At 42.9% G+C, this 25043-nt stretch overlaps 1 protein-coding gene and 1 long non-coding RNA gene across 4 annotated transcripts in view; both read left to right on the top strand.

The window, feature by feature from the left end:
- LOC118247658 (uncharacterized) overlaps positions 1 to 5264 on the top strand; it is a 51705-nt gene extending 46441 nt beyond the window's left edge. The window contains exon 3 of the long non-coding RNA XR_007708826.1: positions 5170 to 5264. This is a non-coding gene — a long non-coding RNA (uncharacterized LOC118247658). The remainder of the gene's footprint in view (positions 1 to 5169) is intronic.
- A 9255-nt stretch (positions 5265 to 14519) lies between these two features.
- Positions 14520 to 25043, top strand: part of BACE2 (beta-secretase 2) — a 46880-nt gene continuing 36356 nt past the window's right edge. For 2 of the 3 annotated variants that reach the window (XM_035545935.2, XM_035545936.2), the window contains exon 1: positions 14520 to 14911. In XM_035545935.2, the coding sequence (XP_035401828.1) occupies positions 14597 to 14911 (315 nt within the window). In that variant the 5' untranslated portion in view covers positions 14520 to 14596. The remainder of the gene's footprint in view (positions 14912 to 25043) is intronic. The other variant, XM_050716498.1, reaches the window with a different exon arrangement.

Raw genomic sequence — 25043 nt, forward strand, 5'->3', positions numbered from 1 at the left:
GGAGAATTCATAGCAGCTTACACTGACTTGAAAAACAGTTACAAAGGTAACACACACAGAAAAAATCTCAATGGAGTCAGGAAATAACAAAAGAGGTAACATCTACATACATTACATTTTGCGAAGTTCAGGTTGAACATATAGGACAGCATTGCACACCATGAAAACACGCTGCTCAGAGAGATCATGGATTTTCCATCCTCGGAGGTTTACAGAAGGAACCATCTGGAGAGAACCCCAGTTGACCTGACCTAGTGTCAGGAATAGTCTGATTTTAAGTGGGAAGCTGTTCTCCATGACCTCTAGTGATCCCATCCAGCCAGATTTTTCTATGACTTTATGATATTGAAATGATTGTGTCCCTATGTACATTGGAATGCTCATTCAGATATATTTCAGCAGAGCAAAATATCAGGGGACAGGAGGAGAGAAGACAAAGGGACCCAGCAGTCTCTGAGTTTAGATGATAACGAGCAGATGGTGCTTGGAATCATAGGTTGGACTCAGGTGCCTAAAATCCACATAAGGACTTCATGGCTTTTGAGTATGTCTGTTAGGAAAAATACGAATCCACTGCTTATACCACAGAATGCCACTTTGTGACTTTTGCCCAGAGAGGTATGTAGGCACCCTGAAGCAAACATTGCCTTGCTTTTGCAGTTAGGTGGGAAGCATGTGCAAGTCTCTTCCCTCCTGTCCCCTAATCTCAAACTAGCCTGACTAGACTAGCTGCCAATTCTTATGATAATAATACGTTAATATGTTAATAATGTTAATAATACTGTCCAGCAGCAAGTCTGCCTGAATACTCTTTTGGGATATGGAAGAAACTACAAAGAGGTTTTTCTCCTGAAGAACATTTCCTTCCGGAGATATTTTGGGAGTGTAGACTATATGACACTGCAGTACAGGAGACAGAAAAAGGCCCAAGAGTTGTGTCCAGCATGCATACATCTTTCAAGGGACCACAGGACAGATGTTCTCCAGACCAGCAAACCCACCTGGCTCAGTGTATCAAGACACACACATACTGGCCAAGGTCCAAAAGCACTATAGCTGTGTTCTACAATTTGACATTCAAACTAAAGAATTCCCCTACATGGGCTAAACTACTTCTGCAATTAGTCAGTCTCCTGAGGTGTCAGAGAAGCAGCAATAAATTAGCTGCCAGAGCCTCTGAACTAGGCCCAGTGTTTAAACAACATATTGAAAGTGGCCTCAGGCTAGTCTCGCCTTCAAGGCTAATGAGCATCATGATACCCTGGTGAGAAATCTCCTGACCAATCCCCATTATTTGACTCCCTTACCTGCGTTTTCCTCCTCTCAGCAAAAAGTGCAGGATTCTTCAGGCTCCCCTTACCCTAAGCATATCCTGTCCTTTTCCAAGAAGCTTTGTCATTATTTTCCCTTGTTCTATGCTGGTTCTTATAAGCCAAATCAAATGATCAAATACTTGGTCTAAATCCCCACAGCTGTGCGTCACTGAATTGCACAGTGGAGCCAGCCATTCTTCCAGGTCTCTAAAGAGCTAGCATGCCCTATTGCAGGTCTCCAAGCTTGACATCTCTGAACTGCAGGCATAAGCCCACTCAAGACTTACAGCTAAGCGTATTTTAAGAGATCTTTATCCTCTCAGGCATGCAAGCACATAAAACAGTTTCTCATAACTCTTTTCCAGTTTCCTCAGTTTGCACATGACTCTGCCTCTCCCCTGATAATCGTATCATGTAAACCCAGCTCCTTCAGTGATTTTTGTATGGAAATGCTCTTCTCCCCCACTCTTTCTCTTATTACAAAGGCTTATCAAAAGAAGTGATCCTTCTACATCTCTTCACCTCTGGTCGGAATGAGAACTATTTCCACTGAGTACTTTCAAACTCTGAATATGATGGCAAATGACAAATCACCTGTCCTCCAAATCATGAACATGGATTTTAAAATCCTAACATAATTAAAAAATAAAAATAAAAATAAAAATAAAAATAAAAATAAAAAGCCCTCGTATAGCAACCACATTCTGGTTTATGAACCTTTCAAACATATTCACATCCCATGTTCTTTCCTCTAGAAATATTAAGGATAGAAGCAAGCTTTATTTATTTATTTATTTATTTATTTAATGAAAGAAGAGACACCAAAAGTATCTGTCTGCAGGATCTGAGTGCTACAGACACACAATGAATAACAAAATGCTCAAGATAAAATCAGGACCCTAAACAGTATGGTGTATCCCCAGACCAGATGTATGTTACTTTGACTTTCACAGTTGGGTTCTGCCTCTAGGCTTCCAGCTTTAGAGCACACTTGTAGCCTTTTCATTGCTCTGCATGGTTCAGATGGAAATCTGTGACAGTTTGTATTTGGCCCATGGGATGAAAAGGCATAGGATGTAAAAAGACAAGAAAATTTCTGCAGCCCAAGATGTTGCTTTTAGATGGGCCTTGTACACCCTTCAAAGTTTTCCTCTCGCTCTCCTTCCGCTGTTGGATTGCACTTCCACTGCAGTATTTTTTCAGGCACTACAGAAGATGCTTGTGAGTTCTTGTATCTTAGGTCCCTTTCAAAAGAAGTCTCCTGATATTTTTGTCTTTCTGGGAAATATAATCCTAAAATTATTCTTTTTCTACTTATAATCAGGGTAATAATGAACCTGGAAATAAAAAGCCTATACACTTATTAATGGTTTCTAGTATGACTCTTGGAGGAGGATTATATAAACAACAACAACAGAGAAACATCATGCAAGCTCAATACCTTCCAGGGCTGTATAGTTACTAAAGAAAACAAGCATTGATGATATATGAGAGACAGTATGCTGGGGATTAAGTAGAAGAACATAAAAATTCCTTTTGAAAAGAGATTTAAATTGTGGAAACAAATGAGAAGTGAAAGGAGTAATGAAAAAATCCAAAGGACAAAATGAGAAAAGCATGATGTAGAAATGTCAAGGAATGAGAAAACTCTGCTAAAATGAAACATTTGAATTGGCAGGTGGTAAGGGAGCTGAGAAGAATAAACAGAAAAGCCATAATAAGAAGGTAAGAATATTAGACTAACAATAGGTAGTCTTCAGAAAAGATGGGAACAATGAGGAATGGTGAAAAGTGAAAAATCAGTCTGATCTGCATAAGCTTTAAGAGACTGCAAAGAGTATGTAGTGAAATGAAAAAATAGGCATAGATGATATGGTTGATGTTGAGGTGCAAAACAAGAGAAACATGGAGGAGCTTATCCACTGAACCAAAATTAAGAAACTTGGTGACTGTGCTTAAAAATATACATGCCTGTTCTGACAGTGTGGGAGAGAAGGGTCTAGGGCAGAACACCACTTGTTTTTAAAAAGGTATTTTCTTGGCAATAACAACCAAAATGACACAAATGTTGCTACTGAGAAAGGAAAGATGAATAGTGAGAATCAGAGGGGAAGAAACGAATTTCTGTTTTTGTTATCTTTAAAGCAGTTGTATCTCTCCAAGAGGAAGATAAGGGAGGTAGAAACAGAATTATTGATGAGAATGTGAGCAGACAAGAAAGAAGAAACTTACCTAGGTGCTATGAGCATTCCAATATCACTGGCCAAGTGCAAAAACGCTGCTGATAGGGTAAATGTAAAGATAACATACAGACTGAAAACAATACCCTGGCCAACCTTCTAAGAGAAGCACCTCAAAACAGTTAAAAACTCAAGAAAATTCAGTCAGTGAGGTGGGAAGAAAGGTGAGCTACAAACCCTACAAACCCAATACCATGATAGTGAAGAAGAAGGAAATTATCCAGTGTTAAACACAGCTCAGGAGAGTTGATTCTTGTGCAAAGCAAGAATGTGTGGCAGTAGAATGACACAGAGCAAGAGCATTAAAGAGCTTCAAGGGCTCATCCCTTAGTGCTTAAGGACTATCGTTAAAGTTACATTTTTCTCCTGTGGAATTTCTTTCTAACTTAGCACATTCCTAGCTTGGTCGCTTGCTTACTCTGATTTGTGTCTGGGGTATCTCTTCCCAGACAGGCAAAGCAGTCATATGGCAGGGGGAAGGAGCAACATCTAAAGTTCATAGAATACCACCACCACTCATCTCTGCTACAATAAGTATACCATCACTGCCCACTCAGGAAATGAGAAGTTTAACCTTCAGCTGTAGCCCCGACAGCTCTAGGGGAGACTTCAAAAACAGCAAAATGAAAATGTTAAATGACTACAGCCAAAATAAGTCCCAGGGCAAGAATGAGAACAAGGACTAAAGACTCTTCTAGTCTGCTGTCCACAGAATAGAAAGAAAGATGCTTTAGAAAGTAATCTTCTCGCATCTCAAAAAAAAAAAAAAGTTGATCCTAGCTTACATAGTAGGAAACCATTTTAAGTTTACAAAGAAATATAGAGAAAGAACAACCAGAAATAATAAGGAAGAGAAGGCACTGATAAATTCTCTGTGTGACTGAAAAAAGAAAAGTGTAAGACAAAAACACTGATCAAATGAACCTCAAAGAGTTAAAGTAACATGAGTTATATACTTGTACATATCTTAGAATAATAATCCCTGTAGGTGAAGGAAAACATGTGCATTACATGTACCTTGATTAGTTTCAGCAGCAACTGTTTTTGCTGCGGTTTTAAACAAATAAGGCATTGTTTGTTTCTGTCTTAAAATGGCCTGTAGATCTACTGGAAAACGTTCAGCAATCACCAGTGCTAACTTCAGAAGAAGTTGCTCTTTAGTCATTACTGAATTCCAGTACAGCACCACTTGCAAGAGTCAAAACTACACTGAACAGACATTCCACTCCAATCCCACATTTTCACTGACTCAGGCCTCTCTAGGGGAAAAAAAATGGACAGAATCATTTCATGTTCCTAAGTACAAAGGGAGCTTTATTTTTTTCCCCCATTAGGCTTGAGAATTGTTCTTTGGACTACAGGGTTTGCAAAGGCAGCATATGCATACAGATAAACGTGCATGTGTATACCAGAACTACTTTAAAAGAAGAGAACGTGAAAAAGAGGAGAACAAAATGAAGAACATGAGGAACATGAAGACAAGCAGTACATCGAAGTGAGAATTAAGACCAGAATAGCTTTCTCTCGTGCTTTCTCCCTGCTTAGTAATTATTATTTAGCATCTTAATCACATTCAGTTGTGTTTTTTGTTTGTTTGTTTGTTTGTTTGTTTGCAGGACCTCATGGGGGAGAATATACAGCAGTCTGACTGTCCCCCAAATCTACATGTTTCTATAGCAAACAGCAGAGAGAACATTCCTCAAAACAGGTAATGGGATTCTTCAGAGAGAAAAGAACAGTACTGGTCTCCCCTTCTATCTCCTTTCATGCTGAAGGAGACCCTTCAGTACTGGTCTCCCCTTCTACTTCCCTTCTTCTCCCCTTCTTGCTTCCCTCTTTGAAAAAATGGTGTTGTAAGTTTAAAACACGCCTGTTGGCCTGCGTGAGCTGCATTTCCTCAGCAGATTATCCCTGATCTCACTGCCCTTGGCAGCATTAGAGCGGTCACATTTTTACACGGCTGAACTAGTTGAACAATTTCTTCAAAGTATGAAATAAAAACATTCTTTCCTTCAAAGCATCCGTGCATGCTTTCTTCTTTATTCTGTTTGTTCAGTTTTTCTTTTTAAGTCAATAAACACTTTATACCTTGTATTCATTGCAAGAAAAACAAATTATACTCCATTCCTGGTATCTGCATTCTGTTTATGGCATCAGCTGCTGAAAATTAAGCATTTCACATGTCAAGGTTTAATTGCAATCCCTAAATGATGTTCTCCGCAGCAAAAGTTCTAACTGTATTTGGCAGGAATGGAGTAGGAAGTGACATCTCTGATTTTCTTCTGCCAAGCCTCAAAGAGTTGCTGTGTCCTCCTTTCTGGAGTCCGCCTGGAGAGAGCCAGTACAGTAAACACCAACTTCCTAGGTACTACATGTAGCAGCAGCAGCCACATTTGCAAAGGTCACCTAGCAGAAGGCATTCCTGCCAACTTTCTTACAAATTCAAGTGGTAATCATGAACTATATAATGCAGAGTCTGCTTATAGTTAGTAGAGTGAACCTAAACAGTATGTTACGGCTCTCGTTTGTTATACCCATAAAGGGTATAAGAGATGGATAGGGTACTGTGAACATAAGGTAACCTAAAACACACCCAGTCCCTTCGTACAGTCAAAACATGGAACTTCAGCCTTTGTGAGACCCCGGAAAGATGAGACAGCCATTTTTCAATGTTTTTTTCTCTTTGAAACATGTATTCTCATACAAGTCCAATAAAGGAGATTACTTTCAACACTGAGTCAACTTTCATTTCATATTTTTTTGTTTCCTAGACAGACTAATAGGATTATCGGTACTATATCCCGAAATTCTTATTCAAAAGCAATAGCAGCCAAACCTTTGCCATGGAGACCAGAGTACTGTGAAGGTGTTGGGTTTTTTTAGTATTTTTTTTTATGTGTGGTTCTTCAGAAGGCATTGAAATGCAGTCAATAAACTCATCCAGCTGAGAGAGACTATGAAGGAAAAAGCAATGACATGCCTGTAAGAATCCAGAAGGTCTACTTGTTCTGAAAAAAGAAAAAGGAGAAAAAAAAAAGAAAAAAGATTCCCTTATGGGAATTCTTAGTTAATTAACAAACTAATACATCTGAGGCATGTTGGATTTGTGCAGTCATATTCTCATTGGGTAAGAAGAGTTTTAAAGTTACCATGGCTTCTTTAGCTCCGTGCTGATAGCCTGCTCCTGCTGCTCCCACATATGCACCCCTTCTTCGCCTCCAAGTCATGCTGCTGTGCATGTCCCTTTCTCTTTGCACTTTCAGAGCTCTCCTCTTCACAGCCCTGCGCCTGCCAAACTAAGCCCTGCTCCATTACACTGTGGAAGCTGTCTTCTCTTGCATTCTCCTCAGAGGTGTATAGTCATTTCTGCGACCTCCATTCCTACATCCAGCAGTGCAGCACCAAAGAGCAGTAACTTCAAAGAAAGTCTTACTGAGCCCCAGGTGAGGACCAAACAGCGCTCCTGAGCCTGAAGATGAAGACCAGCAGAGATGGAACACGTTCAGTGTAAAAGGAGTCCTTGGAGGAAATAAGCTGCTAGGCAGGTTGCTGCTGTGCACATGTAAAATGAGGTTTGGGGGGGATAATAACTAGACAAGGTTCAGATTTTTTTTAAGTAAACAATGGAAGACATATACCTCATAGACAGGCAACTTTTTTTTTTCCTAGTACCCAGGCATTCCAGATCTGCTCCTCACAAATAATAATAATAATAATAATAATAATCTCCCACTGGACTGTTTTTCTTTAAGCTGCAGAGCACAGTATTTTTCTCCAGCGCATTTCTCAGGAAGGCCAGAAACAAACTTGCACAAAACAGTACAAGTCTCTGGCAGACCTGCAGCCTGAAAAAGTTCACCCTTTAAGATTAGCAAAGCTATAAGCTTCTCTAACTTGCCTTACATTATCAACCAGAAGTCACGCAACCAGCTCCAAGTAATATGCATTTTTAATATCCTTCATAAGCAGTAGTATAAACTATTATGGATGAAAGAAAAATTGAAGTAAAATGGCCAGATCTTGCCCTTATCAGCAACAAATCAGCCTGGTTTACCTCAATGGGCTCTAAAGTAATAAATGAGGGAAGAATCACCTGAAGTTTTTTCAGCTGTTTTCAGACTTCTGCCTCTTGGCTGTCTGCCTGTGAGAGTTTGAGTCTCTGAAACAGCCTCCCTGATGCATTGTTTCCTGAAAACAAAGAATACAAAAAGGCAAGCATAATTATTCTCATTGTTGGGTACCTGAAACAAACGGCAGGAGACATAAATAATGAGAAGACCTATAAGCCTGTATCTGATGAGGAATAATGAATTTTTATAAAGACGGAGAAAAATTGAAGTGCAAAGGCATGTAACGTTTTACACATTAATAATGTAATCACACTTTCTAAGATCATGGATCTTTTTTTTTTTTTTTTTTTTTAAGTGGGATCATAGTGTTTTGCCTTAGGACATACTTTGTCTGGATCATTTCATCTACTGTCATTACCAGGTGACTGTAGGAAAACAGTCCTTTTACTGATTGACTTGTTTAACCTTAAAGTACCTAAACTGTTTTTTAGCTTTATCCTACAGGAAGACCAACACTCACCGCTAAAAACAGTTCATTATCGGTTTTCAAAAGTATGTGTGAGTTTTAAGTAGCATTTGGGGCTTATCATTAGCAGTAACACTCAAAAGGCTAAATATACCCTGGAACATCATGAACTAGCATTACAGTTGCTATTGGATTTGGTTCTGTAAAACACAATTCCATTTCACCTTTCTCTAGCCCCAGTAAAGCATTTCAGGGGTCTCCAGAGGCCCAGAAGGATAACAATAAAACCTTATTTTGCCAAGCTGATAGCTGCAAACCTCTCTCAGATGCACTGGGTTTTCCCTCTGGCTTAGATGCCAAGAATATTTCAGCGCTTGTGGACTACTTCACTAGTAACATATTCATTTTTCATGCACATGTTCATCTTTATGTGCCTTCACAGAAGAAATTCAATCTTTCTAAGAATTTTGGGAAAAAAAGAGCTCAAGTTTTAGGTTATTTTTTCATCAGAAAGAAATGGATCACAGAATAGATTATTTAGATCCAGGTCACTGGGAGCAGCATAATAGTTTTTTTTTTTTTTTTTTTTTTCCAGTGGGATGAATACTTTACCCATATCCCTGCTACCATTTTGGACCAAAAAAAGGGACAAATTTTATAAATAAAGGATCATTTCAACACTAGAAAGCCAAAAATAAAAAATAAAGAGCTCATTATCAGATTGCAAATAATCATTTAACAAAACAAAACAAAAATAGATTTTAAAAATCTTTAATTAATCCTTCTAACTACAGCTAGCTAGATCGTCATTCCAAATTTTTTCATCTAAGTGTCAATCAGACACTTGGCCTGAAGTCTGTGGTTCACATTCAGCCTTCAGCATTTCAGATTTTATTTACTACCTCAGTATATCTAAACTAGAAGCCAGTAATTTATTGGTCCAGGAGGACAGGAAAGGAAGGAAGCTCCATGTCCAACCAGCAGCCACTGAGTTATGGAATATAAATTAAAGAAACTGCAGCTCTTTATAGATTATGGCCAAACATACTTGCTGCATCCAGTCTTCAGGGACTGGATGCATCATGATCAACTTCATGATCAACATCAGGTTGATAAGGAACGGTGGATGAAAAAAAAAAAAAAGCAAGTTATAAAGACAGGCTACAGGAACTGATTTTGCCATCCATGAGATCATTTAGTGCTTAAACATTTCAGCATGAATTTGTTAAGCAGAATACCACAAAGAAAGCAAAGACAGACAGCAAATTCCCAGCTTTGAGTTGGCTGTGTGGACAATGTGATTCATTATAAGATTCCTCAGTGTCTCCAAAGGACGGACATAGATATAGACACACAGCTCCATTAAATGACAAGGTTATTTACAGACAGATCCTGGCTGCAGCTTCTAAGAGGGGTGCAGCCAGGAACATGCCTGTAACCTCCTTTGTTGAACATCTGGTACACAGATGGACTGGAACAAAACTGTACTCCATGCATTTACCTCCCAAAAGTAACTAATGCCCAGCCCTTCAGAAGGATTCTATATCCCATCTCCTCCATTTGCCAGTAAACGCTGTTGAGGTCTAAGCACTTCTGAAAAATCTTGTCCAAGATTACTAGTTTCCTGAACGTCCACTAATTATCACGTCTTTCTACTCTTACTATTAACAATAAATGAATAGTCTATCAATTCTGGGCAAGGAGATTGCAGCCCCACATGGTTGTGAAAGTATCTGAGAAATCTCAGCAGTATGTGCCAGCTCTGAATATGGTGTTTTTAAAGTGCTGTTATAGTTCACTGCATGTTTAATTTTTCATAGTTTATAAATTTATAACTATTGCCTTTTTGTGTTGTAGGAAGGTCTGGAATCAGAAGGTCAATATCGGATCATTTTAAGGTCTAACCCACAAATGATTTCTTCCGTGGTGCCAGCTAGAGAATAGAGTTGAGGATGCCTGCAGAACTTTCTGAGGAAAAAAAAAAAAAAAACTCTTCTGAGAGTGGTCAATGCATTCAACCAGAATTCTGCAGGCTGCCTCAGACATGGGGCAGAAACTCAAACACCCACCCTCCCAGTTAGCAATGAGCTACTTCAGGCCCACAGTTTACAAGAGTTAAACCACAGGTGATACAAGAAGTACAAATCATAGTACCAAATTTACTGATGGGATTTTTTTGATGGGACTTTGGGAAGTCCAAGACCCTAATCTTGACCTCTGCTCTGTGCTGCCATCTGAGCCTATAGTGCCTGGGCCAGCTGCACTTTGAGGCACTTCAACCTGCAGCTGTAGTTCTGCCTCCCCTTCCTTTGCTCCTGCCCCTTTCCACAAAGGAGGGGTGGTGCCATCTATGCATACCCTCTGCTCTAGTGGTGTGACAAGCAGAAATCAAGCTCATTTTCACATCTCCTTTGGTCAGTGGCACATCACTTTTCCCCTGACAAAGGGATGAGGTGGGGCAGAGAAGAGTGTATGAGGGCTTGAGGGCTCAGGGGAGAAAGGAAATGTTTTGGGGCGTGGAGGTTTCAATGGGAGAAAGGGCCTCGTGCTCCAAATGGAGATGAGCTCACAACCTGAGAAATCGTGCTTGGGTAGAGGACCTTGTTCCACGGAAGATGTGGAATAGGGACCTCAGCACCCAACCGGGTGACAGCATCTACCACAAAACAATGCCTTCGGATAATTCCCAAGTTCAACTCAGCCAGTCTCCAGTACTGGCAGCAGCAACTAAGAATTATGTTTTGCTTGTTTTTAATGGAGCTTTGACAGAAGACAGTTCAACATCCCATATCGTTCAGCTGTAGCCAAATGGATACATAATCATTCAGAAACCTATCTGCATAGACAGTGGTCAAAGACAACAACCTTACCAAGATATTCTACCCACAGCAAAGAGATAAAGGACACTAAACATTTGCACCTACATACCCAACCATGTATTCTTCAGCCATAAAATAAATTTTGGACAAGTTCTACGCACTGTGCATATGCTCAGTCCTTAAACAAGGTCCCCAGACTGTCCATGCCCTCACTTTGGCACAGGAGATGCTACTAGAGCCTTAGGAGCATCACTGGAATAGCTCTCCTGAGTGACACATATCTCACCCCACAAGGCAGACCTTTTGTTCAATGCCTTGGAAGATGTTCTGCCTTGGCAGACATGCAACAGAGCCAAACTGTGTGGTCTCTGCTGCCATTTGATTGTTTTCTGCTCTGTCACTTGCCAGCAGTATTTCCCTGGACTAGGCCCAAAGTATGAAAAGGCTGATGCAAGAAGACCGCAAACAGAGAAGACCATTTCCCAGTGAGGTGCAAGAAGAACAAAGTCTCCCCTCTCTTAATGCTATTGCACTTTTCAAATTAACCGTTTGTACACTGCAGATTCAGCTGGGTTTCTTTCCATATAGGTGTGCAATTAGCAGTAAAGAGCAGTCTTCTTAAAACTGAAGTATTGATTATGCTAACAGTAGGAACATGGAAAGTAGACAAAGCAATTTTAGAATAGAAGTCTCTGTGTCCATCTTGCCTTATCATATGTATAATGATAGCATAGGTCAGCCTGACTTCTTCAGAGGCACAGCTGAGAACCACTTCAGTCTAAGCAGTCCCCTAATAGCTTCCCTTTTTGGAAAGAGAGGATCTCTTTTTAGTCATCCAGAGTTCCTCTGTTCCTATTAGCTCCAGCACTTCCTCTGCATCTTCAGCCTTCTTCATTCCTGTTTTCCCAACAGCCCTAATTTAGTATCTCCATATAGCAACTGTCCCTCAGACTTAGTTAACATACCTCATCCATAACACACAACAGTTACATGTTTATGACACACTGTACTCTGTAAATACTGGTGGAAGGTTATGTTATAGAGATGTACGTCAATTCACTTTCAAGTGGCTCAAGGTTTTAAGCACCATAATACCAGCAAAGTAAATGGTTTCAGAGGTTGGACTAGGTGATCTTCGAGGTCTCTTCCAACCTAGATTATTCTGTGATTCTGTGGTTCTGTAAATGAATGCAAACTTGGATCACAGTCAAGACATACCTGCAAATTTACATGTGAAATAATGACTTTTTAAAGAGACCTATTCTCACAGGCTGATATTTAAAGGTTTTTAAAAGCTATTTACTCAAAGATACATATTTAGAATAACAAAAATACAGAAAGAAAAAAATATAGATTCTTCAAAAATTCTATAAAATAAGGAGTCCAGACACTCCTTTATTTGTATCTATTTCCAACATTTCATTTATTTGGTGTATGTGGCACACAAACAAATAAACGTGCACATTGAATGTAATTGCATTGCATACAGATGATTTCCTCTCTATGGAACATTGTGTACAGTTATGTTCCGCTCTCTGGGAGGAGTTTATAATGTCTTCTCCAAAAGCAGTTGTTTGCATTGCTCTTACAAGGCCCCCTCCTGCCATTGTTCATAAGTGCGCTAGGTCTACTCACCTGCGCACGGTACAGTCTAAGCCTCATCAGATTCTTCGGTAAATAAAGGAGAGATGAGGGCAGACAGAAACCGCACAACTTGCTTTTGTACAAACATGGGCCCGGCTGTGATGATGTGATTGGAAGGATGGAAAGGTTACGCATACACCCCATGCAGCAGCTCTCTGATATACATGTGCTGTAAGACTTACCTACGTCTGCAGAAAACAGGACACGGGGAACTTTTAACAAACAATCTGACAAAAAGACAAGTTTTTGCTTGAACACTTAAAGGCTATGCTGTATCTCCTATACTTCGGGAACTATACACTTCCTCTGACAGGGATTGCTTTGCCCAGAAGTATGGTAATGTATCTTAGCAACAGTGGCGGGGGGAAGGCTTACTGTACTGTAAAAGAATTCAAACAAAATGTATATAGCTGCTGACTGTTATAAATATATCCCTTCCACTCTGAGGGGGTGTTCAATTATACTCCTGGTTTCTTCCCACATTTCCTTTCTCAGAGGGGCGGGGGCATTTCTCCACCTCTCAGCTCACCCACGAAGAGCCCTAACCACTTGAAATCCCCTTCAGCCTCAGCTCTGACCAGACAGGCCTTGCAGCATAACCCGTCGCTATCCCGGCCGCATCAGAAAAAGCCATTACTGTAGCAACCTGGAGATAACCTCTTCTGAGCCCAGCTGCCGCTCCCCCAGGTGTTCAGCTGCCATCCCTCCAGAGCAGCACTTCCCAGCTCTTCTGTCCTGAGCAGGTGGGACTACACAGAGCAGGACTGCAATATTTCACCTTCCTACTTGTCAGGCAAGCAGAAAGCTTCCTGCGGCCAGGGAGGTGCAGAGTTTGCACAATTGAGCCTTTCAGTAAGACGCATTGTTTCCCACAAGTAAAACAGAGCAACCTTTATCTATTCCCTCTACTCAAGTTCTCTGTCAGGGCAATCCCACTGCTCGCTTCCCACCTCCAGCACAGTAAGGCTGAGAGCCTGACAGAGCATTTCTCCTCCCTATGGAGAGCTCTGAGGTGGATGTCAGGGACTGCATCACCTTGTGCTGAAATACCCCAGCAGCACTGGAACGATCTAAGGGATGAGTTACAATGCGAGGAGAGGGGTTCCAGAAATTGAATGACACGTCAGGGTATAGAAAATGTCAGTGAGAAACGTGAAGGCACCTTTTTTTCCTTCAGAAAGAGCCGGTGGTTTCCAACTGCCTTGCAAGGAGTACCGTCTGCAAGCACCTCTGGCACTAGCTACGAATAACAGCCTCACCAGAGTGCCCTTCCAGCAAAGAGCTTGCTCAGTCTTCCTGGGAGCGAGCACCAGCACGTCCACGGGAAACTTCATTCAAGTTCACTGAAACACTTGGAAACCCTAAGAAGGACTCTTCCTTCGCAGGGAGGGAGGGATCCCTCGCTATTAGGAGAGAGATCTCAACTTGGAGCAGGTTTACGCCTAAGGAGAGAACAGGCAGTTGCCTAGGGAGTGCCTAGGACACCAAAGTACCTGGGCAAAGATGGCCAAGCCTTTCCATCCCCCGAAAGGCCGCGCTGGCCTGCCCCTATTAATTCCATGCATGATGAAGGCATTTAAAGCCTCGCAGTCGGTCTTTCTAATAAGCAGGCGTCTGTCGTGCCGGGTTTTATGGCAACGCGCCGTTAAAACAGGAGATGAATCTCCACACAGGCACATGGACACATGGACACACGGACACCGCCACCCCACAGCGCGGATCCCCGGGGGGCCCGGATCCTCCGCCGTCCCCCCCGGGGCTGTCGGAAACTTTCCGCCCCGGGGCCGAGCCTCCAAGTTTCTCAGCCTCCGCCTCCCCTCCGGCGGAGGCCGGGCGGCCTGAGCGAGCAGCACAACTTCCCCGGCCGGGAGAAAGGCGAGGAGGAGCTCGGCGCCGAGGGGAGGGGGGAGATGGAGCCGGGGCGTGGGGAAGCCGCTCCCGCCTTCCTCCTCCTCCTCCTCCTCCTGCTGGCTGCTCCAGCCCGGCAGCCAGGCGGCCGCTGCCTCCCTGCCGAGCCCCGCCGCAGCCGGGACGTGCCTCCGGGATGGGGGCGCCGCCGGCCGCCCCCAGCCTCCTGCTGCTGCTGGCCGGCGCCGCGGGGCTGTGCCGGGCTTTCTTCTCGCTGCCGCTCCGCGTGTCCCAGCCGGCCGCCCCCCGGGGGTCGCCGCCCGCCCCGGTGCCGCTGCGGCCGGGGAGCGGCGGGGGCCGGCAGCGGGATGCGCCGGGAGAGCCGGGAGGCTTGGCCTTGGCCTCGGAGCCCGGGGGCAGCATCAACTTTTTGGCCATGGTGGACAACCTGCAAGGGGACTCCGGCCGCGGGTACTACCTGGAGATGCTCATCGGGACCCCACCGCAGGCGGTAGGAGCGGGCCGGGAGGGAGGGCGATATTTTGGAGGGGGGGGGGGGGGGGATATTTTGGGGGTGAGTCGCATCTCAGCGGCTGGGCTCTGCCGCCCTCCCCCGTGCCTGCCCAAACGCAACTTTCTCTCTCCGTGCCGTGCCGTGCAGTGCCGGGCGGGACGCAACTTCTGCTGCCGAACCCCGGGGGACCCACCCCGAAGGATGGGGACCCCCCCCCCCTTAGGACGGGAACCCCGTCCCCCCATTGAAAAGCGTCGCGATCGCGGCTTAGAGTAACCCATCCGCGCGGGTGTGTTTCTATTTTCTGTTAAAGCCGCGCCTGGGCGCTCCGGGGTGGTAGGGGGGTGTGCTCGCAGTGCCTTCCCCCGGCCAGAATCGCTCCAAATCCTCCGCTGGAGCTGAGCAGCGGGCAGGCAGCGCCAGCCCTTGGTGGGGGGGGTGAGAAGTTTCCCCGAGCCTCCCCCGCCGAGTCACGGGGCGGCCGAGACGGCTGCTCGGCTCCTCAGCTGAGCCGAGCTCGTTTCCTGCCGGCCCTCGGGGCTTTTCGCCTCCCTGCCTCGGTGCCTGCTTCTCGCAGGCCGAGCACGCAGGGATCCTCCTCCTTCTGCCCGGGCTGCTGGCGAAGAGCTAAGGAATGCCGAAACGCCTAGCCAACGGGGAACGTGCGGCTGTTGAATGTTTGCGATTCTGTGGGATCTTTACTTTTTTATTTATTTATTTTTACACCTGGACGTAAGAGGGTTGGTCAGATTGTTGCTCCGTGCCATCAGGCTCAACACCTGTATTTAAAAAGGGTTGCGTTGTTGTACGGTCAATAAATGTAGTTAAGAAGAAGCCGACCCTGTCCGATGTAGCAAAGCGTGGCCCGATAGCCACAGAGGCTGTGAAATAATTTTTCCCTCTGTGTTACAGGCTGCGTGTGTGGTGAGCTCTGTTAGCGTGGCATCGTGTGGTCTTCATTACTCAGGGGAACATTCAATATTGGTTTCTGCCAGAATCTAGATATCAGGTTTGATTGGGCTAATAATCCAATTCAGTCTGTCTTAGATTAAAAAAAAAAAATTAGGAAGAAAAAGTGAATGTAAAGGATGTCATCTCCTTACACGTCTACGGGGATTCTGAAAGTGAAAGAAATGGAAAAGGAAAAATATGACAGGCACTTGATAATGTAACTGGATGTCTGCCCTCAGTGCACCTTGAGACTTCACTTAACAGCTAGGATTGCTTGGATTACACGTGATATAAGGTTTCAGTTAAACTTGTCTCCCTGATTTTTCATCTGAAAAACAGCTCTGAATCCAGCTGCAAAGCTTTTACTATTTCGAACTAAGTTCTGAGTTCTTTCAAAATTAATTATTTAAAAGATCGCTACTGGTGGTTAGCATATACAACATTTTATTCACAGGACTAGGCCCACCAAGGTTGTAAATGTAAGCAAGTAAGGGTATAAATGCACTTGGGTTTCCAAAAAGTCAGACCCCAGTGCGTAGCAACTCAGTAGAGTGGTGTTAAAATTTATTAGCTGCTTTGGATAGGAATTTGTTATCTTCTTCCCTGCCTGAAACTGGAAGACTTTAAGACCACAAATGCGCTTGCTGCTTTTCTGCTCTACAACAAATAGCGTAAAGCTGCAAAGCTGCTACAGGCCGGTTCCACTTGCGTCCTTCACAGTGCTCTCACTAAAAGCAAATATCTTGGCCCTGCTAAGTGCTGGGATCGCGTTAAACTCCTTAGGCAAGCAGTCACTGGAGTCAGAGTGGGGCATGATCAGGTAGGAAAGGGATGTTTCTTGTTAAATGTTCCTCCCATCCTGACTTCGCCACCCATCAGAAACTGCAGTGTACAGTGATGCTTGGATACCTCCCTTCTCCCCTGCAGCCCTCTGGTGTGGGACTTTTCCCCCAGGCTGACTCTTTCTCACCCAGTCCCCTCCCAGGACCGCTGAGTCCACGTAAAGGGCAAGGCACCGCTGCCCTGACACTTCACCTCGGGTGAAGAGGAATCCTGCCAGTGAGGAAGTTATGGAGAAACTGGAGCAGAAAGGTGGGGAGCAGAGCTGCTGCCCCGCACAGTGTCTTGGCGAGGGGGTGAGCGAATGCAGGCAAGGCAGCAGCGGACCGAGACCAAATAGCGGGTTGTGAAAAAAGGCATAAGATTTAATGTTGTGGTTAGAAGACTGCTGGTGCCTGGTAACTTTGCAAGTGTGCATTTAGTGCTGAAAGCCTGCTGTGCCGGTATGGGGATAAACATTTGTTTCACGGGGGACTTTAGCACTGCTGAACTTGTATTACTGCTCAATTGCATTTGTAGAAATTTCCCTTTTTTAATTTCTGTTCTTGGAAGGAAGCTACTATGAAAGAACTTCTCTTTTCAGGTCATTTAAGACATGCAGTTTGGCTTTCGTTCCAATGCTGGTTTGTCATACAGCAGATAAACACAGTACAGAGCTGAGCTTCACAATGGCAGTTCTGAAATAATTGCTCTGCCAATATAAAAATAGAGTAGTTGTGTGAAGTCAGATTTTTTTCTTTTTTTCCAAGGGAGGAAATTTGAGTGCAGTCAGTCCAGTTTTGCGAAGTGTTTGCAGCCAAAGTATTTCTGACCGTTTCCAGTTTTACGATACAGTATCCTAATAATAGATCTCCAGACTAGCTACCAGATCAGTGTCAGCTGTCACTAAATCTCCCCAGCTAATTCTCGTTAATTCACATACAGTTCTACTTAGGAATTATGTGAAAGCTGAAAAAGGAAAAAGTTTTGTATTGTGTTGAAGAGTGTGATATATTTGTCTCTTTCTTCAAGGATGTATTGTGTCCTACTTCTGATGGATTACGTGCTTTACACCTGTCTGCATAGGTGCGCTTTCTCCAATGCCAGATTTAAATATGAGGTGGCAAGGGTCCAATATGAATTGTGTGCACGGCTCTTTTTATTTCTTTAAATAATCTGATGGAATACCTTTCCTCTATCTTTTATTGTTTTGCCTGCCCTGAGAAGCCCTGTGAGGAAGAGAATCAAAGATCATTTAGGCTTTTTTCCACTTTCTTCACCACAGTTCTGTTCATATTAATTTTGCTTCTCTTACAAGCTTTTGACGAGTGGAATAGTCAAACTCTTAAGGCACCCTGTGTTCTTCACAGCTTTCTTGAAGTCCATCTGGACAGCATTAAATCTTAGCAAAGAAACTACTGTTGTCTCATCTTGCCACTTATGTTAGTCTCGATTATATGAAGTAGAGGTAAACCTGCCTGTCTCATTGTATTTCCAAACTGCACATTTGGTGAAATCATGTAAATAATGTATGTGCAACATCATTGCAAAGGGAGGCTCAGCATGCACCTCCTGAGAGCTCAGAGTCCTGTAGCTATGATTTGGTTAGTGGGTACTGAAACCACAACAGGATCTGATTTATGCTCCGAACGCACAGGTCCTTTCTGAAATTTAAATCTTTCATTCTATGCATGAGGAGGTTTTGTTTATTGTTCTTCCTTATGGCAGTTTGTTCTGTGCAGGGGGTGAGCATAAACCTCTCCTGTAAACTTGCTCTGAAGTTTGCAGGTTAACGTGAGTGTTGGGTCTAGCAGGTTAATGTGAGTGTTGCTGCAAAACACAAACTTCAATTTCCATGTAATTGGTGAGAGGTTATCTTTCCTTCAGTTTATTCCAGCTATTAGAGAAAAGAAGGATATGTATTAAACACCTTAAGTGTGTCATGGACTCTTAAAATTTATAGCCTGATATTTTGAAGGTGATGAACATGCACATTAGCAAGTTCTGAACATGCAGCCATTCTTTCTTAATTGTTAATAGCTCTTATTTCATGAAAGTTGTAAGGAATGAATAGTGTGAGGAAAAAATCAGCTACTTTTGTAATTTTATCACTTCACTGGTCTTACTATAATAGGTGGTAAGGGCCTGATTTCTGGAGCTGTGTCATTACCTGAGAAGCTGAGCTCCATTGTCTTAATTTTGTTGAAAAGAGTTTACCCTCTTTTTAGATACAAGGAGAAATTTTGAAAATGTTATCCTCCTAGGTTCAAATGCCAGAAGGCAAGCTCCAACTCAAATCTCTGTGTGTTTTGTTTTGTTTTGTTTTGTTTTTAATAGTTACATGGGCCTTTTGTGTTTATTTTTGAGCTTTCTATAGAAGCTGAAAAAAGGAAAGCTTGAGGAGCAAAGACAAGTACTGTGGCATATTGGACTATTTTGAGGTGGCAGCCTCAAAATCCCTCCAGATCCCTCTAATGGAAGTACTATGGAAATGCAGTTGGGTAGGGTTTGTTGCTGCTGTTGGATAAGTACTATGGATAAATTGGGCAGGTTTTTGTTGTTATTGTTTTTTTGGGTTTTGTTTTTTTGATTGCTGTTGGATCCCAGCAAAATAAAAGGACAAGGACCTGAAAGTTATAGGAGACAGGACTAATACTGTGGTGTAATGTGGTGAGGCATAATATATTTTTGGCCAAAGACAAAGTAAACAAACATACCAGGTTTAGGTTGACAAAAGTGTCCCTGCCTTTACAGATCAACATTCTGGCACCCCCTTCATACAAAACCAGTCCTTTCAAATGGCCTGCATGTAGTGGAACCTGTACTATAAAAATAGTCCAAACCATGAGTATAGCACGGTTAGTGTTTTGTAGCAAGGCTTTGCCTGGGTGTGTTTTTGAGAGGGTTGTAATGGACTGTGATGTCTATGTGCAGTGACACTGGAGGGAGGAGGCTCATCATGGCCGTTCCTCAGGACATGCTCCTCTCCCAGCACAAGTAGGTTCGATTAGAGCTCCACTAGTTTCTCCCAGGATTGCTTCTTTTAAGGCACTCACTTACCTTCAGAGCAACGCTGGAAGCTCTTATCCGTGGTCACTGGTCATATCAACCATGCCAGTGGTTCCTGGTGGGTCGTGGCAGAAGGTCTGTTGTGAAGATCAGGGAAGAGGCAGGAGGTGGCAGGTTCATGCTTTTACTGCTCCATGGATTTCATCCCCTGCTAAGGCAAAAACATCAGTTAAATTGGAAAGGGTAAACTAGCCAGTGGGCAAATAACAATGTTGCCTACTATGCAGGATTGAATCAGCTGGGATTTAGAGTAGGAGTGAGATGAAAACAAGGCAGTGAAGAAAAGAAAGCCCACGTGGAATTCCCATATGTTTGGGATTATCAAGGAAGGAATTTATTTATTTATTTATTTATTTTTAAGCTCTGACCAGAGGCCAGTGAGCTCTAGGGACAGTCTTTGGCAAGACCTGTTTAAAAATTACTACATTTTGTAGTGGTCTTTCTTTTTGTGAAGTGCACTTGTGACTTTGAGTCTGTGCAGACACATTAACTGTTACATTTTGTCTCCACGTTTTTTATCTTTGAAATTTTCTCACTTATTGTAGGTGAAGTGAGTGACCTGAAATTTTATCTGGTCATTGTCAAGTGAAACTACCTTTGAAAAATGAAGCTGAGACAGCTACATAGCCCTGTACATGTGCATCTCCAGTGCGAATTAAACATACCACTCTCCCATTTCTTACTTGCTATAAAATATAGATTTAATCATAATTTATGTAAGTAAGTAAAGGAACTTGTTGCTCCTGTTTCTGACCAGATTAGGATTTGAAATCGTCTTCAAAGTAAATGAGGTAGCATTCAGCTGCCCCAGAAAAAGGAAATGCTTTTTCCTGCCATTGATGGGATTGTCATGCATCTTGCTGCTTTTCAGCCCCATTTTGCTATGTAAATCTGAGCTTGTGAAGCAAATGGTGTACCCGTTCTACAGATACTAGGCTGCTGTTAAAATAAAAAAGTTTTACATTTCAATTTGTATCTGTTGGCTCAGTGCCCTTCAAAGCACTTAAATAGCCCAAGACTGGAATAGATTTTATTTGCAGTATTTTGCACATGAGTTCCCTTAGTTTTAAAATATCATGTTAGCTGACTATCTGTCTTCTTTTCTCTGCATATGTCTACATCACAGTCAAAAAAAATTGGCCAGCTGGACCTCTCACTACTACTGCTTTACAGGGCTGCAGCAGGGGAAAGATGTTCTGGATCTTGGTTTCTATTTTGTAAGAGTCCTTCTCGAGTAGGTAAAGTCTGTGGGGTACAGTGGAGAGGAAATCAGAGGAAAATAAATGAGCTGGAAAAATCTTATACAAGTAAAAATTAGAATTCATGGGATATGATTAATGTGTCATAATTAAAAGGCTCTTTTGAAGAGAATCTGTTAAGACAGTAATTGCACTCTGCAATCCTTGTTCCACTCACCACTGCTTACTAATAATTTTAAATTGTGAAAAGTAAATTATTTGTGGATTTTTGTCGTCTTCGCTCAGCTTGTGTGTACTAAAATTAGTTGATTTTATTTAGCTTTATGGTTGGTTTATTTTTGTACTTACTAGCAAAAACTGCTGTTAAGCTAGGCTGCATGTGTTTAGGGAAAATGTTTGTCCAGTTTTAATTTAAAAGAGGAAAGTTATTAATGCTGCAGGAATACTTGGGAAGCTCCTATTTGAAGACATGAATCAATTCCTAGGGATCTCAAACTGCTTGCTAGCATGGCTTTTTCCCATTATTTTTTCTGTTTGTTTGTTTTAGGAAAAAAGACAACTGGGGAGCTAAGAGTAACCTTTGCACTCGAGGGCCAGACCATAAGCCTTCTCTCATTAAAGGCCAGCTCCTGCCATTTGACAGGGAAAAAGCAATTGGACCATTTTGGCAGCTCTCCCTGGGGTGATTCCTTCTGATATTTGTCTGTGGATCTGCCGATGCGAGCGGCCTGGAGGCCGGCACCTCGGAGCCTGCTGCACCAGTGAGGCCTGCGCACGGCCTCGCAGCGGGGCCAGGTGAGGGGATTTTCTCCCCGGCCCAGGCTCTTCCAGTTTCTCACTTCACTGCCATAGGAGTCTGCATGCTGGAGAAGATCGGCCATCTGAGGCTTTTATAGTACTGGAAGGGTTACCTACAAAGCTGTGATATGGAAGGGTGGGTCCTGCTCCCCACCCCCCCCCCTCACCCCCCACCCCCCGACATTTTAAATAGTATTAGGGAAGAAAGTGTAAGTTTCAACTGCAGATCTGTTTTTCCAAATTACAACTTTGACTGCAAAATCTTGAGAGAGGGTTTTTTTTTTCTTTTTTTTTCCTCTTACTGTTTTCTACATAATTAGAAACGTAACTTCAAAAATTGCACTGTAATCAACCAACTAATACAGAAACTTTGACTGTCAGTGTTTGCAGCTCAAGAAATTGATAGTTGAAACGTCTTTTCAAGACAGAGCATGCTGTACCAGTTTGGAAGGGCTTCAAGGAAGTGTTATCATGCTGCCTAAGCATGATACGGAAAACCCTGTGCTTTCCTCCACTGTGCTGGTTGGTAGATGTCTGCCACAGGTGAGAGGGAAGTGTGAGGCCTGTCAGAAACTGATTCATCAACCCTGCTGATATTTTCCTGTGAATAAAGAGATTTTTATTTATTATTTCATTCATTTTTCTTCTCTGTGACTCTCAGGTTGCAAATAAGAGACAGAGGAGTCCAAAGGTGGTCACACTTTCAAAAAGTCTGAGACATGCTGTAGCAAGAAAACATCTGATGCAGTCACACTGCTTCAGTTTATCTGTCACAGAATAATCTTCCCATTTCTTCGCAGATGCAAAGTCCTTCAGGGAATAGCACTACCATTTCACACAATCCGATATGCCAGATTTTTGCATTTGGACTGGTGAAATAAATAATGTATGAAAAAAAATCATAAAAGTTCTCAGCAGCTGTAGTCATGAATGCTGGTGCATGTTACATGTTCCAGCTAAAGTTAACTTTCGTTGGCTCGCTGCTTATTGTTTGGTTTAGAGTTGTCTCGGCAAGTGCCCAAATACCAGTGATATCATCTGCACATTTTTATTAAGGTTTGGAAACTTTCTTAATGGTGGGAGTGCCCTGCAGCATTTGCCATTGCCAATACCCAGACTTTTAGAACTCCACTGGCCTGAGCTTCAGCATGGGCAGCAGCGTGACTGCATGCTGCAAGACTTTAAGAAAGCCCTTCCAGGTAGTATGTGAAGTGTAAGAACCTTGGGCTGCTGTAGATCCTGAGAAACCATCATCAGACAGTGTTTTTTAGATCCTGGCTGAAGCAGAGGGTAGTTTACTTCTACATACAGATTGATATTTGGAGGAAAGAGTAGCAGGAACCTCTCCTCTGCATGAAGCAGCCTCTGTAAACCCAAGAGAATAAAAAAGTCTTTTAACTTCTTGCCCTACAAACTCAACCTGTTATCTGAAAATAAAGCTGTGTTCCTGCACAATTCTGTGTTCTCCTGTGTAATAAAAGATTTTTATAGTGGAACTTAGTTAACAATTGTAATGATGTATGAGCCACAGGCGAAGCTAGTTCATTTCCCATAGCTGCTGCCTCCACAGTATTAGCCAGGGTAAAGAGAGTAAAGTGTGCATGTTTGAGAAAGAGAGAGAAAAATAAATGAGTCCAAGAGCATGGGGAGTAGCATGGTGTTTTGTTTTGTTTTTGCAAATAAGAAATCATATCTTATTTCATATGAAAATCAAATCTGCCTTTTAAATTGCCCTGCCAATTTTTAAGTAAAAATGTTAGGATAAATATGAAAGAAAAAGATTGTACTTATTTTTAATAAATCAAACACATTATTGTGACACAGCATAGCAGCTTGTTTGTTTGTTTCCCAATCAAATAGCTATTCCTGGTGTTATGGATCTGAAAGCTGCCTTCTCTGTGTGCCTTTGAACTCCAATGTATGATTCCAAGAAATGCCAATGATGGCAATCAAATTCTACTCTTTAGTAATACCCTAAATAGGTCAGGTGGAATGGGGAGCAGAAGCCTTCCGTCTGTTGCATTCCCTGTATTAATTACAAGGGAAGTTGAAACACTGGAGTTGCATCACCTTGTTTGTGCTCGGAGACCTGGGGCTGCCTGTGTACATTCCCATGGCCGCTCAAGACAGCATGGAGCAGCGGGCAGCTGTTTGACCCAACACCTTTCCCCAGAGATGTGGCACAGCTTTTCTAGCAGTGAATGCAATCTGAATAGCCAAATTACAGTCGTGCTTGACATAGCTGGACCTGGTGGTTTATTCTGATCTCTTCCCTCCCTTTCTCCTCTTTCCTGCAGCAGCTGATCCAATCGTGTCCCTTACTATCCACATGGCAGCTACCCAGTAGGTGTGCAAAAGTATGTGATGGTGGCTGTTTTGGGGCAGAAAGGGAGGAATGGAGGTTGGAGCTGCTCTGGCACATGGGGATGAGATAGTTCAAGGGAGTCTAAAGATGTATAAATGCAGGGACCAGTCTCTTCTGCTCCCTAGGTGGAAACACCCCTATACTGCCATGTAAAATACTATAGAAGCTATCCTATGTTAATCAAAATGTAACAGTGCTGCAAGTCCTGTCCTGAAGAACAAGTTGTGGCATTTTTATAGCAGAGGTCATGACTTGAAATATGAGGAGCTGCATAGTTGGTTTTCCAAGGAAGGTGCTGATGTATTTATCTCCCTGTGTCTAACAATCCTGGCTAATCCAGGAATGCCGATGTGTGACCGTGGGCTAGTCTGTGGTTTTCTGGCCTCCAGGAGGGAGAGGCTGCTCTCGCAGCCACAAACTCCACTTCAGCAGTGAGGTGGGCGTTCTCATGTAGTCATTTCCATTGATTTTCATGTTTTGGGAAGGTTTGTTTCACCATTGAGGTGTATAGATGGAGAAAATCCAATAAAAATTATGCTTATCCACTTTGGTTTCGTTACGATGTTTGAAGAGTATGGATGGAAAATACCATATAAACATTCAATGTCTTGTTTTAAGAAGAGCACTGAAAACTACAAGCGAGATCTTCCTGAAGCCAGTCATTACATGCAACTGGAAGGATGTTACAGTGAGCGGCAGCCCTACAGTGTGGGTACGGCACCTGGATGAGGACAGCCTGCCTGGGGAGAGCAGCTCAGCGTAATGTGTCAGGATTGTCCTTCCTTCACCTTTCCTTCTTGCAACTCTCCAGGCTTTGAAAAACCTTCACTAACAAACACCCGTCTCCACAACTAACATCTTGACAGGGAGGAAAAAACCTGAACACAGTCATGTAGCTGCAGGAGTGAGCTGACAGGGGGAGGAGAGG

Source organism: Cygnus atratus, chromosome 1, assembly GCF_013377495.2.
Source record: "Cygnus atratus isolate AKBS03 ecotype Queensland, Australia chromosome 1, CAtr_DNAZoo_HiC_assembly, whole genome shotgun sequence".
NCBI lineage: Eukaryota > Metazoa > Chordata > Aves > Anseriformes > Anatidae > Cygnus > Cygnus atratus.